At 38.6% G+C, this 25,451-nt stretch overlaps 1 protein-coding gene across 1 annotated transcript in view; it reads right to left on the bottom strand.

The window, feature by feature from the left end:
- The window catches only part of PKP2 (plakophilin 2), a 34,567-nt gene extending 10,256 nt beyond the window's left edge, over window positions 1-24,311 (bottom strand). The window contains exons 1-5 of the mRNA XM_009709346.1: window positions 24,204-24,311; window positions 20,942-21,636; window positions 15,021-15,159; window positions 11,818-12,025; window positions 6,357-6,534 (exon numbers count right to left, since the gene is read on the bottom strand). Of these exons, the coding sequence (XP_009707648.1) occupies window positions 6,357-6,534; window positions 11,818-12,025; window positions 15,021-15,159; window positions 20,942-21,636; window positions 24,204-24,272 (1,289 nt within the window). The 5' untranslated portion in view covers window positions 24,273-24,311. The remainder of the gene's footprint in view (window positions 1-6,356; window positions 6,535-11,817; window positions 12,026-15,020; window positions 15,160-20,941; window positions 21,637-24,203) is intronic.
- Window positions 24,312-25,451: the final 1,140 nt, after the last annotated feature.

The raw sequence follows: 25,451 nt of genomic DNA, 5'->3' as shown, positions 1-25,451 counted from the left end.
CGAAGTACATATTCAGATTAAATACTAATGCATTGTAATTATAGTTTCACTTTAGGTCATGCTGTTAACAATATCCCTGTTTATGAGTTCATTTATTCTGTCATGGAATTATATAGCACAGAATCAGTATTCAGATTCCTCAATAATGCCTACCATAGACATCACTTTGGAATTTAATTTTACCTATACACGTCACATTCGAGGCAAGTCACCCTTTCATATGTTTATGATTATACTGACAGAAATGTACATGTTACAGCCCTTCTAGCGCATAGCAAAAATAGTTTCTGAGGCACACAGACTAAAAATACTATTAAAAGATAAGCGTGGAATTTCCCTTGCCAAAGACACTTCAGCTGATGCAGTTTTTTGTTTTGTCACAGTACACTATCCTAAAAACCCTCAAATTTTTGACAACTACAATCATGCTGAATAGCTGTGCAAGGAGAGGACATCACCTGGCCTTGCTGTCTAGCATGAGTAAGGTGGGGCACAGAGCTTCATAGCTTAGGAGGCAGAGAGGAGCCTGAATCAGAGGCAGCGTCCTGTTCTGCAAAGGAAATTAATTACTGAACACTGTTTCATTAAGAAGCTGATGCTCAACTGTTCATCCAGTCAGAGATATCTCTGTGTGTGTGTTTGTACACATAAGGCTACTCCAGTCTCCACCTTTCCCTGTTTCCTTATCACCACAATGTGGACTGAGAAGGGACGAGCTCCTGCTCTTCCACTCGCCCAGCTACAGTTGTAACCACCTTACTCTGAATAGAGTCAGAGTTGGTTTGAAGGCAGAGAAGAACATTTCAGGCAAAACCTCAGCTGACAGTTTAAGTTTGTTTGCTAATTGAAGCTTGAGAAATTCCAGGAAATAAAAATATTATTAGATTGGGAAAAAATAAATGTTTCTGAGAAGCGTCACAGAAACGTAAATAAATAAATAAATATTTTTTGGAAACAATGGCAACATTTTGATTAGAAAATTGCAAAACTGACTTCATTTTCGCTTTCCAAGATTTGAGGTTCCTGACAACTGGAACGTCTCCCTCTGATCTCAGGAGTTGGAGTCTCTTGTAGTGGAGGTCCTAGAGGCCTTGAAATACCCAGTGCCTGGGCAATCGCCATGGTTGGGCTGGTCCAGTACTGTGGCTCATGGCAACCCCAATGGTGAGACTTCAGGGCTACCTAGAAATCTTCAAGTCTGATGTGCAAGTTTGTTTTACTTGCATTTCATCAGAAGTACACAGACAAATACATCTGTGGAAAAAAGGATCAGCTGAAGTGAAGTTCAAGAGTCTTCTCATAGAAAAACTCTTCTGCTACCCAATTTCTGATATCGCTACCCTGCATTGGTATTGAATGGTTGGGAGAATGCAGCATGGGGAGAACGCAGGCTTGAGGATATTGCTGTTTGTAGGGATGCTTTCCTTTCAATGACTCAGAACTCATGTTTTGGCATCATCTAACTATTAAAAATCTCTGATTTCTGGCATGCTTAAATATGGTAACCCTGGTAACGTGCCCAAACTATACCACATGCTAATGTTGATGCATTGTATCTATGTGCCTCATTTATCTCACCCTGTATTTGCTGCTTCTGTTCTCTATTGCACACATGCACAGTGTAACCATATCTGTAACCTAAATAGCTGTTTGCCCATGTTGCTGTGGTGTTTGTGGAGGATCATCTATTTCCCTGTTGGGAAATACTGTTTTGATCCAGAGATGTGAGGTAAATAATACAAGTAAATGAAACATAGTAAAATCAAGTGTGACTGAAAGAAACAGAATGATAATATATGTTCAGTTATATTGCAAATGGCACCAAATGAAAGGGATACTCCCTTTAAGCAACACGGAGTCAGACACTGGCCGACTATGTTGGAAAAGGTTTTTGCAATGCTGTGAATGATTCACATGACTGATAAGAGGGCTTTTGCTCCTGGGACTCATTCTGTTAAAACTGGCAATTTGAATTTAACTCAATTACATGATAACAATTTCCTGAAGTAGTTTGGGAAATTCTATTCCCTTCATGCCTTACACAGTTTAAAAATGCAACAGGGAGGGAAAGGTATCTGGGGACCGACTTAGTATTTACAGGAGTCAGGCTGCAAGTTGCTTGCTGGAAATAACAAAATTCCTTTCAGGAATTGAGGGAGCAGATAAACTGAAGAGGAGGCAAGAGAAGATAAGAATGGATGGAAATAAACTTAAAGGAATGGCAATGCTATGCAAAAGGCCTTGGTTCAAAGACTTGTTATCATCAGTCATTTGTTTTATGTTCTCTCTTAAAAGCTTCCATTATGAAATTGAGCTGCCATTACACTTTTCAACACACAGTGAGCGCTTTGGCTTCGCTTCTCTACAGAGCAAATGGAAGTACATGTTTACGAAGCCTCCTGGTCTGAAGTGCAATGATACTACTTCACCCAACTACAGCTTCCCACTGTCCTTGTGGGTCACTGTGTAATTCACAAAGAGCTTAAAAGGGAGTTGGGACAGAAAAGCGTGAAAAATAATAATGAAAAAAGAAGAGTTACTTCTATTTTAATGTCTGGAAAACCAAGAACAGAGATTAGCTGACTTTTCTGGAGATAGTTGTCTAGGAAGTTTTGAATATTTAGGATACATAGGGCCACAGGATGCTCCAGTTACAGAGCAATTAAAAAGGAGGACCCTGTAATGAAACACAGCAGTTGCGATCACTAGCTCGAACACTTAAATGTTTTGCAGGAGGAACTGTGACCACTAAGCATAAATTTTGTAAAGTTTCACATTGCAGAACTTTTGGGAACAGGTATTTCAAGGTAAAAATGGAAGAAGATCATTATCAGTTTTCAAAGTATAATACAGACAGCTTTCTATTAAGTCTTCCTTTCAATCAGAGGAAGAGTCATGCCAGAAATTCCCTTATGTATATAAATAATATTCAAACCCATATATTCTGCATGCTGTTGGCATCTTACCCTTTAAGATTCAGAGTAGGCGTATGGAGGAGGAGGCTAAGTATCTTGAAGATTTCTACCCATTTGTGTTGGAACTGGGGACAGAACTAGTCCTAGTGTAGGACTTTCAGGCCAAGAAAAACAGACTTTACCTTTAAAATCCAGTAAGACTTGTCTGCAAAAGTCTGCAATACTCCTCTAGGTACTTTAATACACCAATTTTACTTGTTCAGCTTGTTGTCAGGCAACCAGTGAAGTCTTTTGATTTGGCTTACTCTGCCTCTTCAAGGCACAGTGCTTTTTATCGTACTTCAGGACTGAACAACACCATTACTTATTCTAACTGCTAATGCAGAATTGTGTGGTGTACACAGCTTCTTTTTATTATGTTAAGTTTTGTGACCTGCAATTTCTGTAAAACTGTGTCAGAAGCAAAGTTTTAAGACAAATTACAGACCTAGAGAACAGGATTAACAAATCCTTCTAACGTCAGACATCCTTATCAGTGACTGTATACACTGACACAGGCAGCTGAGGTTCAGGACTCCAATGTACTTCTGGCAATAACCAGTTAGCAGAATAGGGAGTGTTCTGGTCATTCACTCATTCCAATGTTAGTCTCTGCAATATTACCTGCTAGATGTGGATTCACTTCTCCTCCTGAAATTCTGTCAAAGAGGATGAAAAGACCTTTAATTTATTAGTTGGTAACTGTGTGACACAGTGAGTGTCAGATGATAGTGTTAGATTTAGACTGTGGGTGTCTCTTTCAGTTAATAGGCATATGTAAATTTTTGCAAAGAAGTTTTGGCATTCTCCTATAACTAAGCACTGTAGTATGCGTAACATATTGGACTTCAAAGTACTATTTTTACCCTGTAATAGAAGCTGCAGGCTATAGACTTTATCAACATGCACAACAAACATGTTAGTATTACAAAAGGGGAGACTAATTACAGCTTTATATTCTGGTAAATATATATACTCTAAACATCTTCATTAGTAACATCATTTCCTCAGTGCACAGTTTTTTTACTTTGTGGTGTGCTCTTCTTTTAGTTTTCAGCATTTCTTTGTGCAGAGGTTTCTTTTGTTTATATTAATACATAAGGAAGGAATACTTCCAGTGACCTTACTCATTAATTATTTCAAACTAGTTCTTTTCATGCATTTTTGAATGTGTAAACAAAAGACATGCATCTCTGATACTCATATTTGTATTTACTTAATGTGCAATGACTTTGAACTCACAAAGGGCCACAGTTTTATGGACTGTTATTTTTAAAGGTGTTTTTATTAAAAATGTGATTTTTATACTACTGTCATTTAGGGGTGTGTGCAAAAAAGCTGGACAGGGTTTATTTTGTTTTTAAAATGGATTTTTCCTAATTTAGGTTAAAACATTTTCTAATCAGTTTAGCTACAGATTATAATATATCAAAGTAAACATCGTTGGCAGCAGCTGAAAACCGAACACTTCTTTGTGCTACTAGGTACCACGTCCCCTTTCCAAGTTATCTATTTACATGAGAAGTGATTATGGCTCGAGATTAACTCTATGTATTTATCCAAAGGGCCCTTGGAGATGCTACTGAATATAACTATTAGTTGTGGTTTATATACTGAGTAGAAAAAAAGCATGACTTGGACATTGCTGAATCTGTTCTGCTTACTACCCAAAAGACTGCTCCTGTGCCTGGCAAAGCTGGTAGGACTCAGAAGGTATTATAGCAGGTGAGCAGAACTTATCCAGCACAAATGACAGAAAACACTGTGGTCCCATTAATACCTAATATTGCTGCAGATGAAGATGACTTGCTTACTCTCTTGAAAGAAAATTCCAGGTACATGAGCACTTCAGTTTTCCCACTGAGGGACCTTTGACACCAGAACTAATCCTTCAAGTATGTTAGTCTTTCGGTAGGCCAAATGGCAGTAACAGGGCTATCCAATAGTAAAGTGCAAAGGGAAGAAATTGCGAGAGAAAGCTGCCAACTTTGTGGTTCTTATGGGAAATGGTAAACACTCCTGGGTGTCTGAACCTTAGACTGCTCTAAGGAACTGCCCACAATGAGTTATCCACTGTAAACAGAATTACCACTGCTTGAATGACAAGAAACTCTTCGTGGAAGAGTAGTTTCTTGTTTACATAGAATCAAATTCTCTAAATGATGGCACATGATGCTAAAAATCCTATTACTGCCTATAACTGTGTTTTGCTCCAGCACAACTAAGAAATCATGTTTCAAAGAATAAACCTTACTGCTTTACCTGCTATTCATGGGGTTTTGCACTGTTACTTTTCAACAAACGCAATCATAAATCTGTTCTGCCAGTCAGTAGTATAGACACATACTCAAACTATGCATAAGAGTCTTAATTATTCTGAGTTTGCAGAGTAGGCATATTTTTACGTGACTCCAGTGGATAGCTGCTTCTCATGCTTCATAAATTTTACAAATTAAAATGAAGCAGGAATTGTTTATGAAAAAGGTATTAATAAAGTGATTATAAATGATACTTATATGGGTCAAAGAACTTCACATCTATGAAAGTGTCCGTCCTGTATTTGTTTCAGCAGATCACACAACTTTAGACCTAGGCTTTAAAGGTCACCATGCTATACATCCACTAGAGCACTGGTGTCCACAGGAGGTGCACAAGGCAGTCCATTGGGGTGCGGGAAGAAAATATTTTTGTACCATTAATAAATAAAATTTTAAAAATTAAAATAGTGTTTATTTCATCTTTATATCATCCCTTTTAATTTCTGTTCTTATGTATGTTTTATAAGGGACATAATACATTAGTACAGTAGTACACATCTATAATTTATAAATAAATAAACATACATATACTGAGGGAGTGTTCTCAAAAGTTTTTTACCGATAGGGGTATATGATAAAAACAGTTTGGAAACTACTGCACTAGAGTTTTAAAATAACTTTAAAAGGCTCACACAGGTTTAAAGTTTCTTTTAAGTTACTTTTCTCCAGTGCTAATTTGTAATACCACTCCTACAACCATTTTAAAGAGCTTTGTTTTTACTACTATCATCATCAGCCACGGGCTAATACTATACATCATAATAGTAACTGTTATTCAGTGAAAGAACTCTTTGACTTCAATGCAACTATGCACTGCAGTCAGGCCTTTGATTACTATCTTCTTTTATGGATATATTTAGTCTGTGGAGTCCCCATCAAATGAATATACAACAGCCTTATAAAGAAAGCTGTTTTCAATGTATTGAGTAGTAATTCTTCTGGTCTGATACACATGAGGCATTTCAAAATATGATCTGTATGCAAACTCTTGGTGCCATCAAGGTTCAAAGCAAGAAAGAAAATAAGTGTGCAGGCTTGTTTTATCAACACTATTGTTTTGGGTACCTGTAGACTGAGTGCTCACCTTAAGCATCCTGTGGCATTGTAGAAGATATCAGGGTCGGGTAAAACACTTGACTTGGGATAATCTCGATCTGGCCAGCCCGAGTAAGGGATGAGAACAGCTTCGGTCAGTGTCTGCAGGGCTTCTCTAATCAACAGGTGCTTCAGCTGGTCATTGGAGGACAAATTCCACAACAAACCTACAATATCCAGAATAAAATTAGAGTGGCAAAAACACTCCCCCACAGTTTGAAAGACCTAATCTCAAACTCCTTGAAGTTAATGAGTGAAGGAGCCTGCTTGGCACCTGATATCCTGAAGAGGAGCAGAAGGCGGTGATAAGAGTTCACCAGCCCTGATCTGAGGAATGGAAATGGGGCAAAAAAATGGGGCACAATTATTCACGTAACTAAAGTCAGATCTCTTTATAATCAGTCTAATGGCTGACCGAGAAGTGCAGTTTTCCATGGCTCTGCATGTGCATTGCCCATCCGCAGCAATCATCTTCTCCATTACCAAAGTAGCACAAGCTCAACAGAGCTAACACCACTGACACCAGTCATCATTCTCCACAATTCCAGGGAGGTATTCATCCCTTCCGGAAGCCTGGCAGGACTAGCTGCACTTCCAAGTACCAAGTAAAGACCAGTGTGTGGCAGAATAAATTTATGTGCAAAGAGAGTAGATGGGAGCTACGGAGAGTGAGCTTACAAGTCTTTGGAAATCTGCTGGAAGACAGAAGATGCCCATTACCAAGTTTCTCTAACACTTGATAGCAAAATTCCTCATAGGAAGGAAAGTTGTTAAACACTAGTTGGCTGTTACTGTCCATACATTTGTCACGAAACAAATCATTAAGTAATGCTACACATCTTGTCTACTCACAACGTCCAAACACCAAAACAAATCTCAAATATAATCTTGTATAATTGATTAGCTTTGCTTATATTCTGTTCCAAGAGACAACAATTCTTTTTAAAGTACTCTTCCCCTGGAAAAAGACATGTATTTCTGCTTTTCACTACAAAGGCATTCATTGTTTCCCCAGCTTGGTGCTTTAAGTTTCACAGACCTCCTCCTCCAAACACTGGCAGAGTATTACTGAATGTTCCTTTCATCAGTTCACAACAAAAAAATGTTTCTTTTGTATCTCCTTACACTTTGAGTTTAATTTCAGCTATTGTGAGCAATAGTAAAATCAAAACAAAAGCCAGCCAGAAGCAGCCCATTCTTCTTCTGTGATCAGCTCTTCAACCTCTGAATTAGGGGATAAAAGGAAGAATGTACTTTCCTGAAGAGTAAGTAAGGCTTATAGGAAATCAGACATACAGTCCAAAGGGCATTGATAAGGGAAGCAGGTTAAGACAAAATGGCACAAATCCAAGGGCACAAGGACAGAATATCATATTAAAAGGAACAAGTGCATTTTGAATTATAGACAGATACCTAGAATAGAATTATCAGAACAAAATTTGAGATGTTGCTCACACTCTAAATTTTCCAACAAAAATCCTACCTTTACCCACAGGCACTGTCTCATTGGGCTCAGGATTCTCTCAGTGCCATTCTGGGTGTGGATGAATTTGTTCACATTAGAAAATGTCTTTAGGAGAGGGCTCTTTCCTTGCAGCTATGCTATAATGTATTTGTAGAGGCATAGTTTTCCCTTAGATGATTATTTGGGAAAATGGGTGGGGCCTCCTTTTAAATTTATGTCTCTTTTAATGACAGTTCTGGTTGTGCTGTAATCTTCCCTGCAGGAAAAACTTTCTTTCATTGCTTAGATTTATGCTGCATGATAATAAGATCAAGAGGTTAGATACTCCCTGGAGGCTCATCTGGCTTACCTTCAATAGTTAATATTTTCTGTTTTGTTTTTTTTTTTTTTTTCATGCCACAGCCATTTTACTTTCTGTTCCTCAGTGTGCTCTCCAAACACTACAAAATGCCATTCTTGCCCTGGCTTCTGTATTGTCTCCAACTGACATCCTCTCCTACTCTTCAGGAGTAACCTCATTCCTTTCCTAAGAGATTTGCAAGAAGTTTGTTTGTATGTCAAACAAAGGGCAGAGACTGTGGTTGGTTACTTTACTTTACTTGTATCAATGATTCTATGAAGCTAGCAAATTCAGTCAATTCGATCTGGAGGAGGTCCCATTCCCCCTATGAAGAGGTCATACAAGTGCAGAAATTGCACACAGAAACTGGGCACCTATTTTCTGCACAAGGGCATTAGGTAAACTCTTCCACGGCAGCTTTCAAACCACTGTCGTAAGCACAAAGCCACTTTGGTGGGGGTACTGGTTTGGTGGTTTTTGTGTGTTCTCCTGGGATGCACAGACTGTGAGGCAGGACACAGCATTTGCTATAATCAGCATTTATCTCCAGACACGTTCACTGTTTTCAGTCTTTTCATAGAACGACGCAAGGCACACTGCATGACTATGCTCAGACCATATTCCTCAGCCTAGGTCTTGAAAATACAGGCCATCAAAATATTCTTTGAGAATATATGATATGATATGATATGGCTTAATATTAGGTAAGCATTTGTCTGTATTAACACTGCTGGTACTAATAAGCCAGTGACCTTAAAGACAAGCTTCTAAGGCTGCGATGTACTTATCTCATGTGCACAAGTATCAGATTGTATTTCTGATAGGCAATGAAGTACGGTATGGGAAAACTTCTGTGTCTCGGAGTTTTAACTTCCTTTTCTCCAACAACTTCCTTACCTTTGTGCATTTTTGTCAGGTGGAGTGCTTTGGTACCATGCTTCCTACACAGCAGTACAAACAAAATACTTTCCTCTGCTGAGCTTAGACGTCTTTATTAATGAGTATCACATGCTTTCAATCCTTGGCCAGGAGTCTTTCACCAGAGTTCAGTGTGGTATTATCAGGTACCAAGATTATTTTACTAATCTCTTATGGGGGAAGACATTCAGCTAATTATCATATCACACATTTGGAAGTCTCTAATTGACAGTTAAAGTAGGCAAGTAATAAGTACGATGTGGAAAGACAGATGGGCTTCTCATGCTGACCAGATGGAAGCCCAAAGGTTTGCCATTAACCTCTTCCTGGAAGTGTTAGAACACTACAGTGTGATTGCATGCATAGCTATCATATTCTACTAGTCATATAGGAAGCCAAAGGCAATGCAAGAGGAGAAACAAAACTTGTGGGTGAGCCATCAGTCAGACAGGGAAACTGTTGCTCAGTAGGATTTAACCATTTCGGTAGAAAGGTGCTCAGAGGTTTGCACTGTGCTTGGAAGAGCCTGATGTTGCAGCCCTTCTCAGGCTACATAGTCAATCTGTACAGGACAGTAATTCCAGTGCTTCCTAGCTATCACTGTACATACCAAGATCATCTGGAAGCACGGACCTTAGTAAGCATACACCTAACAGTGACTGTCTACCTCCTGTCTACAGCCCACTCCTTGCCTGCCTTTGAAGTGTGGGCTGGGAAAGAATGGCTGGAAGCAAAATTAATATTCTCACAGAAATTCATTCAACCAGGCTGCCCTTTGCTCTGTAGGCTCCTTACAGCTTGCTACAGAGCTGGAAGAATTGCTCAAGTGGTGGCAAAAACTATGCCGTGGTGCCATTTTCACCAAGGGAGCCAGCATACTTCCTCCTGACTGCACATTTGCTCTTGAACAAAGCGAGAAATACTTCTCGGTGTATTTTTAAAGCCATCCCTTGCAACTGATAGGCATGAAAGTATATCAGAATATTTTGCTTTACGCAAACGACAACATCCTGCTTGATACTGCTTAAATATTTTGTTGGTGTCTTGTATGTTTCGTAAGCAAATATTCATGTTCAATGACAGCAGTAATTGCAGAAAGGAGGTGCCCCTTCATCCATTTTCAAACTGGTGAAGGGGAAGACAGTAATATTCACAATATTTGTATGAATTATCCTGCACAAACAGTCAAAGCTTTAGCCAGAAATGATGAAATTGGTAGCAAGAAAAGAGCATTAGCTTTCTGGCCACTCTACCACCCTTTTCACTGCTTCCCTCACTGGTGTGTAATAGCACTGAGAGACAACACACTATACAGTAAGTTACTAAGTGACCCAATTCTGCATCTGATGAATGTGAAAAACTTTAAAACATTTTAATGTTGCAGAGCTGTAAAACTGAGCCAAAAGAGCCAACAATACAAAGCTTTGTTCTCCAGCTTAGGGAGCACAGTATGTCAAATACTTAAAAGAATGCAGAATTACAGAAGGTCTCAACATGCCTTTGTTTCAAGGTAGGGCTGCTTGACACCTTCTGTATCTTTTCAAGCACTGTTATTTTAATAGCTTGTGTTCCTGGTATCTTCAAAGATTACTTGAAATAAATCCCCATTCATTTATTCGTAATGTTTCCTTCCATTTATAAAATATAAGCTTGCTCTTCCTTTGGATGCTAACTAGAATGAACATGGGTCACAAGCAGTTGACTTCCCAGAGACACACTATGGTCAAACACGAGTGCAGGGATGAAGTGGTGAGCATTTCTTAACTGGCTGCTGCAAAGCCAACAGGGCAGTAACCACAGGCTTCTTTGTGAGTAATGGTGGACATTTCCTCCCACCGTTCCTTCTGCTACACTGATGTACAACAAGAGGTGTAATATGGTTTTTTTGATCCAAAGGGCTCTTTTTTCAAAATTGCAATGGGCCCTACTAATTTTTAACAGTTCTTCCTCAAGGACATTTGAAATAAAAGGATGAGAACATAAGCACTGCAAAGACTGAATCCAGAATGCAGGTCACTCTACTGATGGTGCAGTATGATCTTTACAGCCACATGGATGTCCTGCAGGAATTTTCTCCCCATCATACAGAAAGGAGGCACGCTGTTACTGTGGCAGAGTTTTCTGCTTGTCATGGATCTGAGAAGATGGACTCCGGCATAAACAGCTAGGAGTGAGACAGCTCAGAGTAGAATTTTGGGGCAGCAGGATTTGTGGGGAATAGAACAACCACTTTCCAGCCATAGCACCTGACAATTCTGGGGGACAGTCTTCAACAAGGAGCTCCCAGTATGCACCAGCAGCATAAGGTCAAAAAGTGAGGGCTGAGCTGCTGTGTCAGTAGCAGGCATCAGTTACGGTCCCAGGCACCTCTGGGACTGCTCTGATCACTGCTCACCAAAATGATTCTACAGAGGGTGCTGTTTGGACCCTCACTTTCTTTTCTGGAATATCTAGGTCTTTAAGCTTCCTGCAAAAGAATAGACTCTTGTCATTTCTGAAGAAGCTTTAAGAGGGGAGATTGCAGTTCCCAGTCTCTTCTTACTGTCTTAAAAACTGGTCTTGAGTAAGGACCTTGGAATTTCACGCTAAGGGAAGAGCTTAGAATAGGTGACAATATTCTTGTATTTAGTCACTAAACATTGGCCTAAGTAAACAATCATGTACCTCGCATGGAAAGCTTGTGTGCTACTTAAAGCACTTCGTGTTTGACTGCACAGAAAACACTACCTGTTATTTGCTTTTTAGTCTCTACATCCCTGGTGTGTCGGAGTAGGCGGAGCAACAGTGGGATCCCTTTCTGCTCTGACACTTCCAGTTTGTTGTCATTGTCCTCAAACACCAAGTTTCTCAGAGCACCACATGCTGCCCGCTGAATGTCCTCGTTCTGAACGTCAAGAAGCTGTAAAAGTTTGGGGATACCGCCAAGTGAGAAAACCTGTGAGGAAAACAAAACACAGCAGAGAATAGTTAGGTACTGTAAATGACAAACTCCACCCTCACCCCTCACTCCCCCTGCCCCCAGAAACCTTTAAACAGTCATAGGGACTTTTTTCAATTGCTCCTATTTGAAAGACTGGAAGCACAGACCATTAATCATTTGGACATGACTGTTAACTTCTGGGCTTTCATATGATTCATAGTTAAAATCCACAACTAAGGGAGGCATCATATTTTAATAACTAATGTAAGAGAATGAAACTAAATCTCTTCCAGCTTTGCTGCAGATTTCTACTCTCTGACAAGACATTTAATTGCTCTATATTTTAGCTTCCATGTTGGTGAAATGGATATTTGAGATTTAACTCTGAAATATTTACGAACTGCTTTGAGATTTCTGGATGTAAAAGGTTCCTGATGTGCCAAGTTTGGTTTTTTTCTTAGTAGCCAGCCTGATGAAAAGACTATTTTTCTCTGTTAACTTCTGTGCATGTACTGAAAGTGTATTAAATAAGAATACACTATACTTGGTACTTCTTATCTGTGGCATACTGAGAAAAAAATAGTAAACTAGTAAACTCCAAAATGTAGACCATTGTACGCTAGTTAACTACTGAACCACCCACATTTAACAAAGACTACTCTTCAGTGTCTAATTCTTTAGAAAATTAGGTTTTGGTCCCAAATGAAGAATTAAGATGTTATTTCACAGCAGCTGTGTGGAAACAAATAGTTTCCAAGTTCTACATGTTGTGGCAAATGATAAATCCCATATGAGCTGGGATGTGGCATAAGCCAGCCTTGGCTCCTTTAGGAATGAGTTTACTATGGAATATACCTTACGTTCATGTACAATTGAGGACAGTTTCCTCCAGCATCTCAGAACGCCATATGGTTTTGTGGACAAACTCAACCTTGTGTAGAATCAACAGCATGTGAAAGACTTGGAAATGTGATACAAATGTTTTGAGTAGTCCAGAGATTAATGATAAAAAGAATTCAATTTGACCAACATGGGTTGGCAACACGAAGAAATTAAATGTAACAAAGCCTTTTGCCCTTCATGCCCTGGCAAACTACACTGCCTGCCTGCCTTTCCTCTGATTCAGTTGTACAAAAGGCACAGTTTCTTGCTACTGCACTGTTAACCTGATTCCCCCTGCATTCATTCAGCAATCATCTAGATGCTAGCAGAATGTAATACAGAAATATATATCTTAAGGTAAGTGGAGCATAGAGCATGCTGAACCTATTTTATTACAGTAGTTAAGCCCTTTTGAAACCGATACTGTAGCTAGTTGGTTTTTTTAAACATTTATGCAGACTTTCTGTTGGTAATTTTAAGGGATGTATAGCTCTTGTAAAAGAAGTGGTGCTATTTTAACCTAATGGGCAGAGGAGAATTTACAAAAGCTATGATTGGTCTTTCTAAATTTTTATTGGTAGACAAAATTCACCAAAATACTGTAAGATCACAAGTTCACAAGAAAAAGAAAAGCCACTAGACTCACAGACTATCAAGTATTGTGGAACAAAGCGTAGGTAGACAAAGAAAAGGAATGCAGGCTGAAAGGCTAAAAAGGGGAAACAAGACAATGCCAATGTGAACAACTGTGGTGGGCACCAAACAGAGAAACAGCTAGGATATGTGGGATAGACAGGAAAATAGAAGGTGGCTTCAGGCTAACTGCTCCAATTTGAACTCTTTTACTCATCCACTTGTTTTTCCAGGAAGCTGTCTGAGAGAGGTTTGAATAATATACCACCTTCGAACATTCAATTCAGAAGCTCTGTCCTCAGACTGAAGTTAAGGCTGCTAATTGTACTGATGTTTTTTTCCAAAACAGACTTTGATCTACCATAAAGGAAGTTAAAACTACCAAAGGACTGAGTGATGTTTGGCTGTCACTGAACTGGACTGCATATACATGAATATGGAGTCAAGGCTGAGATTATATACTACTGAACATATTACAAAACAAAGCAAGTGTAAGAAGTTTTTTTAAAATGGTTGAAATAAACAACCACCTTACACATTAATGTACAGAACTGTTCAGCAACAGAGCCATAATTGTGTTTGATAGTGAAATTTAAAGAAAAGGAAGAAGAGAATATTTTTAATATGCCCTTTCAAAAAACTTGTAAGAGACTTAGCAAATTTGGTTAATATAAACAATGTATTAATGCATTTGTGCAGTCCCAGCAAGCTGTTATCAGTTTGGCTAATCCATACACTGTATTAACACATTCGTGCAATCCTAGGAAACTCTGAAGCTTGGATAAGTTTGCACTGTATTCCCAGAGTTTTCTTTTCTGGGATGTCTCTGTACCCATGGTGTAAGCATCCAGTCAAAAATGAGAGACAGGAGCAATTATATTGACAAAAAGTTCAGACTGTATGACTTATAAAGGCTTGAAAGAATGATGATCGTTTGGCCTGATCGTTTGGCATTTAGTTTAGCAAACTAAATGGGTATACACTCAGCAGCTTTAATATACACAAAAAAAACATTATCAAGGGGACAGAAAAATAGACATTTTTCTCCATATCCATCAAGCTAAGATAGAAACTAATCAACTCAGTTTGCAAAAGGGAGATTGAAGTTATACTTTAGGAATGACTGGTAAGGCTAGTAAAGCTCTTTGACTGCCTGCAGGAGCTTGTGGGGTCCTAATCAATGGGATTGCTTAAAAGTTGGTCATAAACATCTGTAATTCCAGATGGTTTGGGTGAATTCTTACCCTACATTTCTATGTCCCCTATTACAAAATGCTAAAGACCAAATTTTTGCTAGCATAGACCAGTGCCATTCCACGGATTTAAAAGAATCTGCAGCAAAAAGCATCAGCATATTTAAGGGAAAATATTCATCATCAGTATCCTACAAGGTTTCTTGAAGTGTCTTTTTTTTTTATGTTGGCACACAGTGCCATACTGTATAGAAAGTTATTTGTTCTATCTGATTGTAACTGGCATAAAAATAATTACTTACTTTTCTCCTGGCATCTGCTTTCTGGAAGCACTCATGCTGTATGAAAGTCACTGCAGCAAGAATCCTAGGTGTGGATTGTGTATTTTCACTCTTCAGTATGCTCACTGCTCGTTCCAGAGTCATCTCCCCTTCTGGGCTCCTTAAAAGTATAGACAGAGGAAATACAGTGAAGCAGGACTGCAGAAAAATTATCATTCAGCCTGTGAAACTTCTTTTAATACCAGGATTTTTGTATTTTTCAAGTAGCTTTAGCTTTTCTTAGAAAATTGTTTCCTTTCCAGTAGCATAAAATATTACAAAAGCTTTAAGAGATACTAATATTCTGGGGGAAGAGAAAATCATAAATTGAAGTGTTGCAACAATGAGAGGTTCTGGACAAAGCAAGTCATGCTTCAAATTATAAAACCAAAATGGAAACATCAGTGGATGAAGGACTAAGATTCAAAGAAGGCCATAACCAAATTAGAGTGTCTTTTAGTGATCATGATGATATGTTGATGTTTTTCTCAGTAGTGTGATGATTGCTTTTTTATATCTGTTTTCATGCCTTTCTTCAGTTCCTCACTTCCCACATTACATATATGCAGGGCTCAGTATCTGCTTTTTTCAAGCTTATAGAAGATGTTGAGTTTGAAATAGATGGACAAAGCCTTTTATTCTGTCCCGCCTGAAAAAAAGGCCACTCATTAAATCGAGTGTGTACATTGCCTGTGGTAGAATTAAAAATTTGTGAGGCTATTTTCGTCCCAACTTCCAGCATGTTTGCTTGAATGATAATTGTGTTAGACAACCATATAAAAGATTGGAAAGAGAGGTCACCAGACCCATTTTTTCCCCAGTAAATGGAACATAAAACAATCATGGCACAATCAGGGGCGTTAGCTCTGGGAGAGGAGGTTATGTTCCCCAGCCTTTTTATTTACTTTTTGTTTCAAATACTCTGCACACAGAGGAAAAAAAAAGGGGGGAGAGGGAAGTGGACAAAAACATGAGTATTTTTTTTTTTCCTAAACCAAATAATTTTGTAGAACCATATCCCAGGCTGGCCAGACAGGGATGAGAGGGCAGTCTGTGAACCACAGTGAAACAAGTAGTCATTTGCAATAACTCCCTACTTCAGAGTTACCAGAATCAGAATGATTTACTTGATAATCATCTCAGTAAGTGCATCTAAAAATCAGAAATTTTGACACAATTACCTTTTATGTTAATATAGGTGCCTGGGAAATAAATTAGCTCAAATTGAAATTTTGATTTTTTTCTTTTAACTAAGCAGAAATATTAAATAATAAACAATGTTCAGAAAAGTGAAATACAAAATGTTTTGGTACTGAGAAAAGAAACATTTCTAAAGCATGTGTTTGTAGACTGCATCAGGAGTCACTCAGTTCTTCAGCTCTGAGACTGTCTCAATAAAGGACTGGCAGGAGTGAAAAGAGCCTGAGAGTCCTGGCTTGCCCAGAATGGGCTGTGGAGGAGCAAGGCAGACTAACCAGGCACAAATCAGGCAGATTTCTCACAGTCAGTCTTGCTACAAATGCACTGAAATCCACCTCTTTCCCCAAAAATATTTATGACGAACTCATGAGCTCTGAGACAAAAATGGATTTTGTTGCAATTTTTCTTGCCAGCTACACTATAAATCAACATCTGCTGCTTGCTTTTGCTAAGGCAAAGGACGATTAGTATGGCTGCAAGGATGGCAAAGAAATGAAGAACAATTTTGATGCACCTGTTGCAAATGAAATTATACTCCCGTACCCTGAGGTTTCCACCTGCCTTTCTATTTCCCTTTGGTATAAATCATGTCATTTCTTGTCTTCTCCCTTCCTCTGAATTACTATTTTGAGCAAATATGCTGCATCTGTAGGTGCTGAGGCGTGCCTGTGCGAGACAAAGATGAAATGAAGGGGACAGTGTGCTCAGGATGTCAATGGAGAGGTTAAATCGAAATGAAATTAGACAGAACCATGGTTAATATCTCTAGTGCCCTGGGTTCTGGTCTGGCAGTGCTCACAGCTTCCAGATATTCAGAGTTTACTTCAGCCTGCATTTAAAGTAGCTACTAAGTTACTCTAAGTTGCAAGTCAGATGTACTGATCAGAAACCTACTTAAAGATCTGGAACAATGAATAATGGCAAAAAGCCAGATCATATTTCTTCTTCTTATTGTCTTCTAAGTGGAACAGAAAAACAGGCTTTTCAAGCTTGGGTTTTAGTCAGGTTTCTTAAATCAACAAGGGTTTTGTGACCATGTTATATATGTGCACATGTGAGCAGGCCTACCTGCCTGTCAGTCACTGCAATAACTCTGCAGCCCTTTGACCAAATTCAGTCACCTTCTACAGATTGGTACACATCTTCGATGTATTAAATTGTGAGTAATTTCAGTGACTAACTGCAGAGAAGGGCTCTATCCATGCAATTTCCAAGATCAAGATTGCTTCCTGAGCTGATCCCTTATGAGACACCAGAGAATCTATGTGGGAACTCAGCCTCAGGATGCCAAGGGTGTCCTGGAGAGCTAAAGGTCCATCAGCAGTCACTGCCAGGTCAAGATAAACACAGAGACCAAATTTCTAAGTGCTGGGTGTGTAGATCTGCGTTAAGACTGAGAGTAGCCCACCATTCACCAGTTATCCCTTCATGGCTGATACTCCTTCATGTGCAGTAGCCAAAATCTTTCTCTCCTGTTGTGCACTGTCATACTAGGATTGCTCTTCATTAGATAAAAATTACATTCACTAATGTTTTATCTGACAGTAATAAAGGATGCAATATAATCTTTGACCCTCAATGGTATTCATAAAGTTGCAGCACCCTAACTCTTGTCAAAATAGACTTTGATGCAACGATTCCATCCAATCCTCAAAACATTTACAGGAAAACGTAATAGCCACGTGGCTGATTAGCATATGTAATGACAAGAAACAAATGGACATTCAGGCAGTGGTTGCTAAACAGAATGATGATTTGACAAGTTCTGACTTCACTTTAATTGCCAGAGTATAACATTGTTGAGGTATATACACTGTGTTGTCTAATCATTTTGTGACAGCTCTCAGCGCATTTCGAGGTCAGATTGTGTAAGCAGCTGTTTCTCAGACAGCTTCAGGTTGAATCTCTCTCTTTCCTAAGCCCTTAATATAAGGATGCTTTTAACTGCTTCACTTTACCAGAAGATACAGAGATAGCATCTCTATAGTCTGATTTTTCTACTTACAGAACTATTTGATATCCTCTTAATTAAACTTGAAAAGACCTAAATTGTGATTTACATTAAAAAGTACAAATTTCTGGAAAAACCAAATTACTCATCAAACAGGCTTATCTTTTCTTCCCCCTTCCATTATTAAGGGAGCAACAGGTAAGGGAACAATATATCAGATAATACAACCTTAAAATCAAAGAGAACGTGAAATGACAAGAAATGTGCAAGTCTCTATTAACTTCTTAAACTGAGAAGTCTTGTCAGAAGAAATTATTGTACTACTGGTAGAATGATAGACTTAAGTGAAATATCTCTGACTTGACAGCAGTGTATACCCCAAAGCAAAATGTTGTCTATTATGTTTTAAATACTTAATTCTACCTTAAACTGTGCAGTAGCTAGATCTGGATGAACGAGAATGTACTACAACCAAAGTAAGACTTCTGCATCAAGCCCTTCCAGTGGCGAGAATTACAAGGGGAGCTATTAAACACGTATTTTAGATGTCTGAAAATGATAATAATGTATGTGGATACTGTACAAATGTTATTACATAAGCATGTGTAACAAATACTGACTTCAGCCAGCTAAAATGGCTATAGTTTCTTCCTCATCATTTAAGAATCTAGTGGTGCAAATCTCTTGTGGAATCCTATCTTATATGCTGCTTTTCACCAGCTTCTCTGCTAATACAAGCTATTATATTTTACAGAGACTTTTAAACTTTGGGTAGAATAAAGAGCCTCTCACTCCCTCAAAAACCTAGCTATGAAAGTAAAGTAGAACCTAGGATATTTGAAAATCTAAACAAGATATGTACGAGTAAATTAAATAGAAGTACTGAGATAAATTAAATCTGTAAACATTTGCAAAAGGAACTTTAGAGGCTTTCACAGAACTTCCAATTGTTTTCCTCTGTAATTTCCAGCAAAAGCTGAATTTAAAAACTGGCTCTTAAGGAATTACGCTGTCAAAAAGATTTCCATTAGGTCACAAATCTTCCACCTGAGGTCAGCATGGTCTCAAGCAAGCCACTTGCACAATGACGGAAGACAGATGTTTACATCTGCAGGTATGAAACACACTTCAGTTGACGTTTGTGCAGGCAGACAACCAGACTCCAGTGTCCGCACCTGCAAAAGAAGAACCAAAATTGCTCCTACACAAAATTAAGTATCAAAATTGCTGGCTGTGGCTCAGAAATGCGCTCAAGAATGTGCTTAAAGTTAAGTAAATGATAAAGTCAATGGGATATATGCCTGTTTGTAAATTGTCTTACTGAGAAACAAAGTCCTCCCAGGTACCTATTTTCAACATTACTCCTCCCAAATCTTTAGCTGTTGTGAGCTCTCAGCTGTTTTTTCTGGACTTACTTTCTGTAAAGATGCAATACTTAAGAGTAATATTATTAATACCAGATGTCTTAACTCCTGCATCACCCAGAGGTGAAAATTTCGATCCAGATCAGATGTGGGCACAAGACCGTCTAAATTTGTAAATCTAGTCATAACACATAACATATAGTTGACGACAGAAAATACCTGATCTGTACATAGCAGTGATATCAGATGATGCCTCATCTCACACAGTATCAAATTTAGAAAAAGAACAAAGGTGGCCTTCAGAAAAATTAACTTAACAGCTACACAGTTATGGAAAAAGAGACATTTCTTAATAACGTTGTAAATTACACTGTGATTAACTCACATAAGAAACCTTGGGATCCTATTTGGATTATGAAACAACAACAGAAACCACAGTAAACAATGCAAGTAACTAGCTGCTGTTTACCAAGTCGTCTGTTCTGTCTATTGAACCTTAAGAGCTCTGGAAACCTTCAGAAGTATTCTAAAACAAAAAAAACCCACCACCTCACTCCTGAGTATTTTATCAGTTTCAGAACTGATAAATTTTCTCTTTTGAAAATGGAACTGATTTTAGACATTCTGAAATCTTCTCTCGAAGGGAATTCCAGGGGGGGAAAAGAAGTAATTTTGAAAAAGAAAATGAATGCTTCTAAGATTTTAAACAATTTTCCTGAAGTCTGGGAATTTCTGCCATGGAGCTAACAGGGCTTAAAATTAAGATAGAGTCCTCAAAGCATGTAGGGTCTCATGGTGGTGAGAAGCTCCGGGGTCCTGAGATTCACACCAGTTTATATTTATTCTAGGGATGGATGGTGCTTAACAACTGAGAGAAATTTCTGCCTCGGTTTTAACGGAAGTTTATCAAAACTAAAGTTTCCCTGAAACCATGAATGATTTCTAAGTGGAAATTGTCAATCTGCCAACAGCTGCTTCACTGGTACATTTCTGACCTATTCTTGTGAGAACCAGAGCTGAAATAATCTAGTCTCTTATGAGCACAAAATTTGCCAATAGATAACTGTGCATTGTGACTTAAGTTGTAAATTACTCAGTGATTACTTCATGTCTCCTTACAAAATTCATTAACTCTAGGCAAAAGGGAGTCTGAAACACAAGTAGGAGGTATGGACCCTGCAATATGTACACACACGTGCACTTTTTCTCCCTTTCCTCTGTTGCACTGGAAGTGGATTTTTAAAAGCGAATCTACTTTCTGTATCCTCTGCACTGGCATTTCATACACTATTAACCATAAGCTGTCAGTTTACTTTCTCTTTTTAAACAAACAGGTTCCTTTCAGCTGTGACACCCCAGAACCAAAGAAGGTCCTGCATTGTGCTTACCCTAGCTGAGATCCATTGATGGTGACTTGTTCACTCTGCAGGAAACCATTCCTCCCTGCTGCTGCCACAGCAGCTGTTAATGGCATCTTCTTCCCATCTGTTTCTGCAGCAACACTGGTTATTGAAGCTGGCTGGGAAGCTTCCCTCCTGGTCTGTGTGCTTCTGAAAGTATTTTGGTACCAGCTGGACCTTAAAGATTGTCTGTTCTGAGACCCCAAATGGGAAGCAATTGGTGATCTCACTTGTCCCATCGCACTGCCCGAGGTCAGGTAGTTCTCCTTCTCCAAAAGGTTGGTCATACTGCGACTGTTGCCTGCTTTATGGTACAGAGGTACAGTGGGGCTGGGGTAGACACCATCAAGGACGGCATCATTACTAGCCCCCATGTGGGACTGTCTCTTAAAAGAGCGTCCCCTGTTCACTGAATCACGAAGAGTGTAACCAACAATCTCAGACCGAGCATATCTTGGTGGGACAGTCCCGCTGGATCTCCTGCTATCTCCATGCCTCAAGGAGAATCCAGTTGAAATCCCTCTGTCATAGTGAAAATCATTGGACACATACGCCAATCTTTCAGGGCTTTGTTGCGGTGAGACCTCTAGTCTCTTCAGAGGCTGCCTTTGAGCTCTCTCTTCCATCGTCTTGTAAGTAATCCCCGTTCGCCAGCCATTTGTGTAAGAGGATGGTGAGGCCACCTGTTCAAGGGTGCACAGAAGAACAGTAGTCACAGTAAGATCACAGCATTTACGATTAATAGCAAAGAATCAAACCAAAAAGGTAAATCTAAAAATTATAAGGTTTGCTATCAGAATCAGAAAACAAAATGTGAACATCACCAAAATTGTATATTAAATGAGATTCTGCAACACTTCTCTGTATCTGCTAACAAAGGCAGGAAGAAGTACAGTCTAAACATTAGGAGATAAAGTCTAAGCATCTAGTGTTCTGTCATTAACTCAAAATAGATATGTAAGTCAATTATGCCTGGTAGCGAACAGTGTGATTATTAATGGAGATTTTAGTTTCAGTTTGAAACTTCTTGGGGATTAACACCCACATCTGCTACTAAAATTAAATTCAAGGCTGTCCACCAACAGAAAGAAGAAAATTAATCAGTCAGAAATTAAAATATTATACTAAAGTGTCTGCATACAGCTATTAACCTTATTAACATAAGATTCTGTTCACTTTGTGGTAGGATCTAGTAAAAAGAGATAGTCCCTTCACTGTTTGTCTAACCGCTTAAAAACGAAGGAGATTATATAACATTCCAAGGAAACCAAAAAGACCATTTTACCATCTCAATGGTTTCCCTAATTCTACAGTTGCAATTTAAGATTGCTTTTCTTTTCCTGTCCCTAATGGGCATGGACAGTAATGGATCGTTATCTTGCTTTATAATTTTCTCTTTTTCAAACTTAACAAACCCACTTCCTTTAACGTTTCTTTATAGGATGTGTCTTCAAGATTCTTACTGTTTAGGTGCCATTTGGGGCCTCTCCAATTTTTCTACCTTTTTCTTATGCTCTAAATTGGACATCATACTCTATTCAAGACCTTCCAGAACTAAATCAGCTTGGGAGACTATCTGGCCTTGAAATAGAGGTTTCATGGCTCTATTTTTTTTTTAAATCAGTAAGCATAGTGGCATCCAGCCACAAATCAAAGCCCCATATATTCCATTTCCATGTTGTATTAAAGTTTTATAATATTAAAGGCATTTTTCAAGGTAAACTGGGAAGCTTACACAAGTTATTAACTGAAGAGACAGTGCTTAGCAGATAGTTGCCTGACTGAAATTCCTTAATTTCACTGTTGAGGAGTTACCGAGGGTGATAATCAACTCACAAAAGGAGTAATGGTTGCTGAAACTAGTAGGCTGAGGCAAGGATCATTGGATATATCTGTTTATTCTACAGAAGCTATGAAGGATATCTTTATCTTTTGTTTGGGGATAAGGAAATTAATGTTTTTGTGAAATACTAGACCTTGTGGCTTTTTTTGGCTTTCTCACAGGACAAATAGTCTATCTTTTTTTTTGTTTTAATTCTTTTTTCCCCCCCCTGCCTGGAAAACTGTAGTGTTTTCTTGTGGTTCCTATGTCACCTCCAGTTTTCCTCCTGTTGTTCTCTTCTATAAAGAAGGGATTCACATCAAATATTATGGACTGGGTGATAGGTGAGAACAGAGGATAGGAGGACAGAGAAGAAAATGTATTTAAGTAAGTATTTCTAACTCTCCCTATACAGAGCCAGGGCTGCTTCATTAACTGGCCAGAAGATGGGCTGTTTCCTTTAATGACAATAAGCCATTCTTGAGTAATCTAAAATTAAGAAAGAATTGGCCCCTCTGTATACAGTTATTTATTAAATAAATATTCCCGATCTCAAGCTGAATTGCTTTCAGTTCACTAATGTTGATCATGCTGCAGCGTTGCTATTGAGCTATGTGTTAATTTTGAAGTCATATGGTTCCTCCCCCAAATAGGTTCATACCAGTTATAAGCTGTGTCACAAACCCTGCAGAAAACCAATTATTTATCTCAGCATTCAGGCCATGAACCCAAGAAAAGCTTGTGAAAATAACAAGTGAATTTATGCTTAGATAGTTTAGAAACACCATTGTATTGCAAGGACTGTACAGCTGAAATTCTTGTAATGCTAAAACAGGTTACAACAGGATTATTTTAAATGATAAGAAACACTCTACCTGTCTTTGTGAAACTAAAGCAATCTGTTTTCCTGTGGTTTTGGATGCTTAATTCCCTAACCTCTTTCACCACATTCCCAGCTCCTACCTGTGTCATTCGTTACCCCGCAGGATCACCGGACTGCCTCTAGCAACCTCTAACTGTTTGCCTGGGTGAGCGGCAGCACTTGCAGCTACCGATGTGCTGACTGACCTGCTGCCTGGTGGGATGGATAAAGATCTGACTTGTCACAGCCTTTGCCTTAGTGGGAAGTTAATATGGTTTTTCATTTTCTACCCTGACGCCAATTCTCACAAAATCAACAGGATTGCAAAGAGCCTGACTGTACGACTGAGTTAAATTTAGCCACTGGGCTCAGAAGTCATTGGAAGAAGGGAAAATGTTAACAGATCTTGTTCTAAAAACCTCATTTTCTAGAAATCAGGCTTTAAAGAGCAAATAAGCAAGCAAGCCTTGAAACACCATCTCCATGCTACTATTTGTGGTAACAAAATTAATAACCTATGCATGTGATACTATATTTATTTCAATGCATTGTCTTCTTTTCCTCACCTGGTTTGACTGGTAATATGAGAAACCATAGGGAGTTCTTGGTGCAAAATCATTTTCAGTAATTCCCATGTTATAGACACGCTCTGGAACACTGGATGCACGGTGCAAACTCCCTGTAACCAAAGACTAATATTAGCAAGATTTTAACAAAACATAGTATTGTTATAAATGACAACTTACAGTACTAGGGAAATGTCCCAGTCTGCCCTGCCATTAAAATATACAAGCTGAAAATCAAACAGGGAAATGATGGAAAGATGCATTCAGTGTATCACACTCAAAACACGGCTAAGCAAAGCTTTCTGAGGATACAAGCCATTTTTTCAGCTTTCTATTTATTTTACTTAAGACATTTAGATATTTACTTAAGACATAAAGATATTTAACTTCTAGAAGTCTTGTTCATGCAGCTATTTAATGAAAAATGTTTTAACAAAGCAAGCTAATATTTTAAATATTTAAATAACCCAGATAATGACAGATTATTAAGTACTGAGAAACAGTATCACCAAACAGGTACTAAGAACACTTATTTTCCACTGTAACCACTTTGAATATATACGCATGGTTTACATTAGAGACTGACTATAACAAGCACAGTACACAAGAAATTAAAATATTGCAGTTGTAGACTGTAGATTAGAAACATGAGTTGATGTATATAGCTCGGTTACTGTGCACCCTAGAGATGTAATTTTCACAATGTATCACTGTAAACAAATAGCATACACTGTGTATAGACTGTTTATTTCATAGCTGTGTACTTTAACTGCTGATGTTTCTTCTCCCTTAGGTGCTAGTTTAATGAGAATACATTGGAGCAAGTAATGCTTCACTATTCTTCTCAGTGCTTCACCCAATGAGCACAAAGAGTTCAGAAACAAATTCTATGGCCTATAGAGGCACGTGGTGTATGATGCTGTAAACTAGGGTTGCTTAATGACACTTCAAATCTGCACCTGAAAGGTTCACTAATCCTGCAAATAATGTAGAAGATCCACAGTAAGTAGCTGGTGTACGTGTGTCAAATAGCTGAGGCTTTCAGTGCGTGCACTTAGACTCTGGGCTTCATTAGGTGCAGATCGGTATCCCTAGGAACTTCAGTATACCTGTACCTTTGATCCTTAGTGTCCAAGGTTACTAAAAGGGCTCAACAAGGATGAAAATAAATAAGAGACTCACGTAACAAGAATAATTTATGACTGATTCTCACTAGCATGTAGCTACCTGGATAAGTCCAAATTTGTG

Source organism: Cariama cristata, unplaced genomic scaffold (genome assembly GCF_000690535.1).
Source record: "Cariama cristata isolate BGI_N322 unplaced genomic scaffold, ASM69053v1 scaffold6761, whole genome shotgun sequence".
In the NCBI taxonomy this organism is placed as follows: Eukaryota; Metazoa; Chordata; class Aves; order Cariamiformes; family Cariamidae; genus Cariama; species Cariama cristata.
Note: the sequence above shows the minus strand (reverse complement) of the source record. Positions and strands in the feature narration are given on the sequence as shown.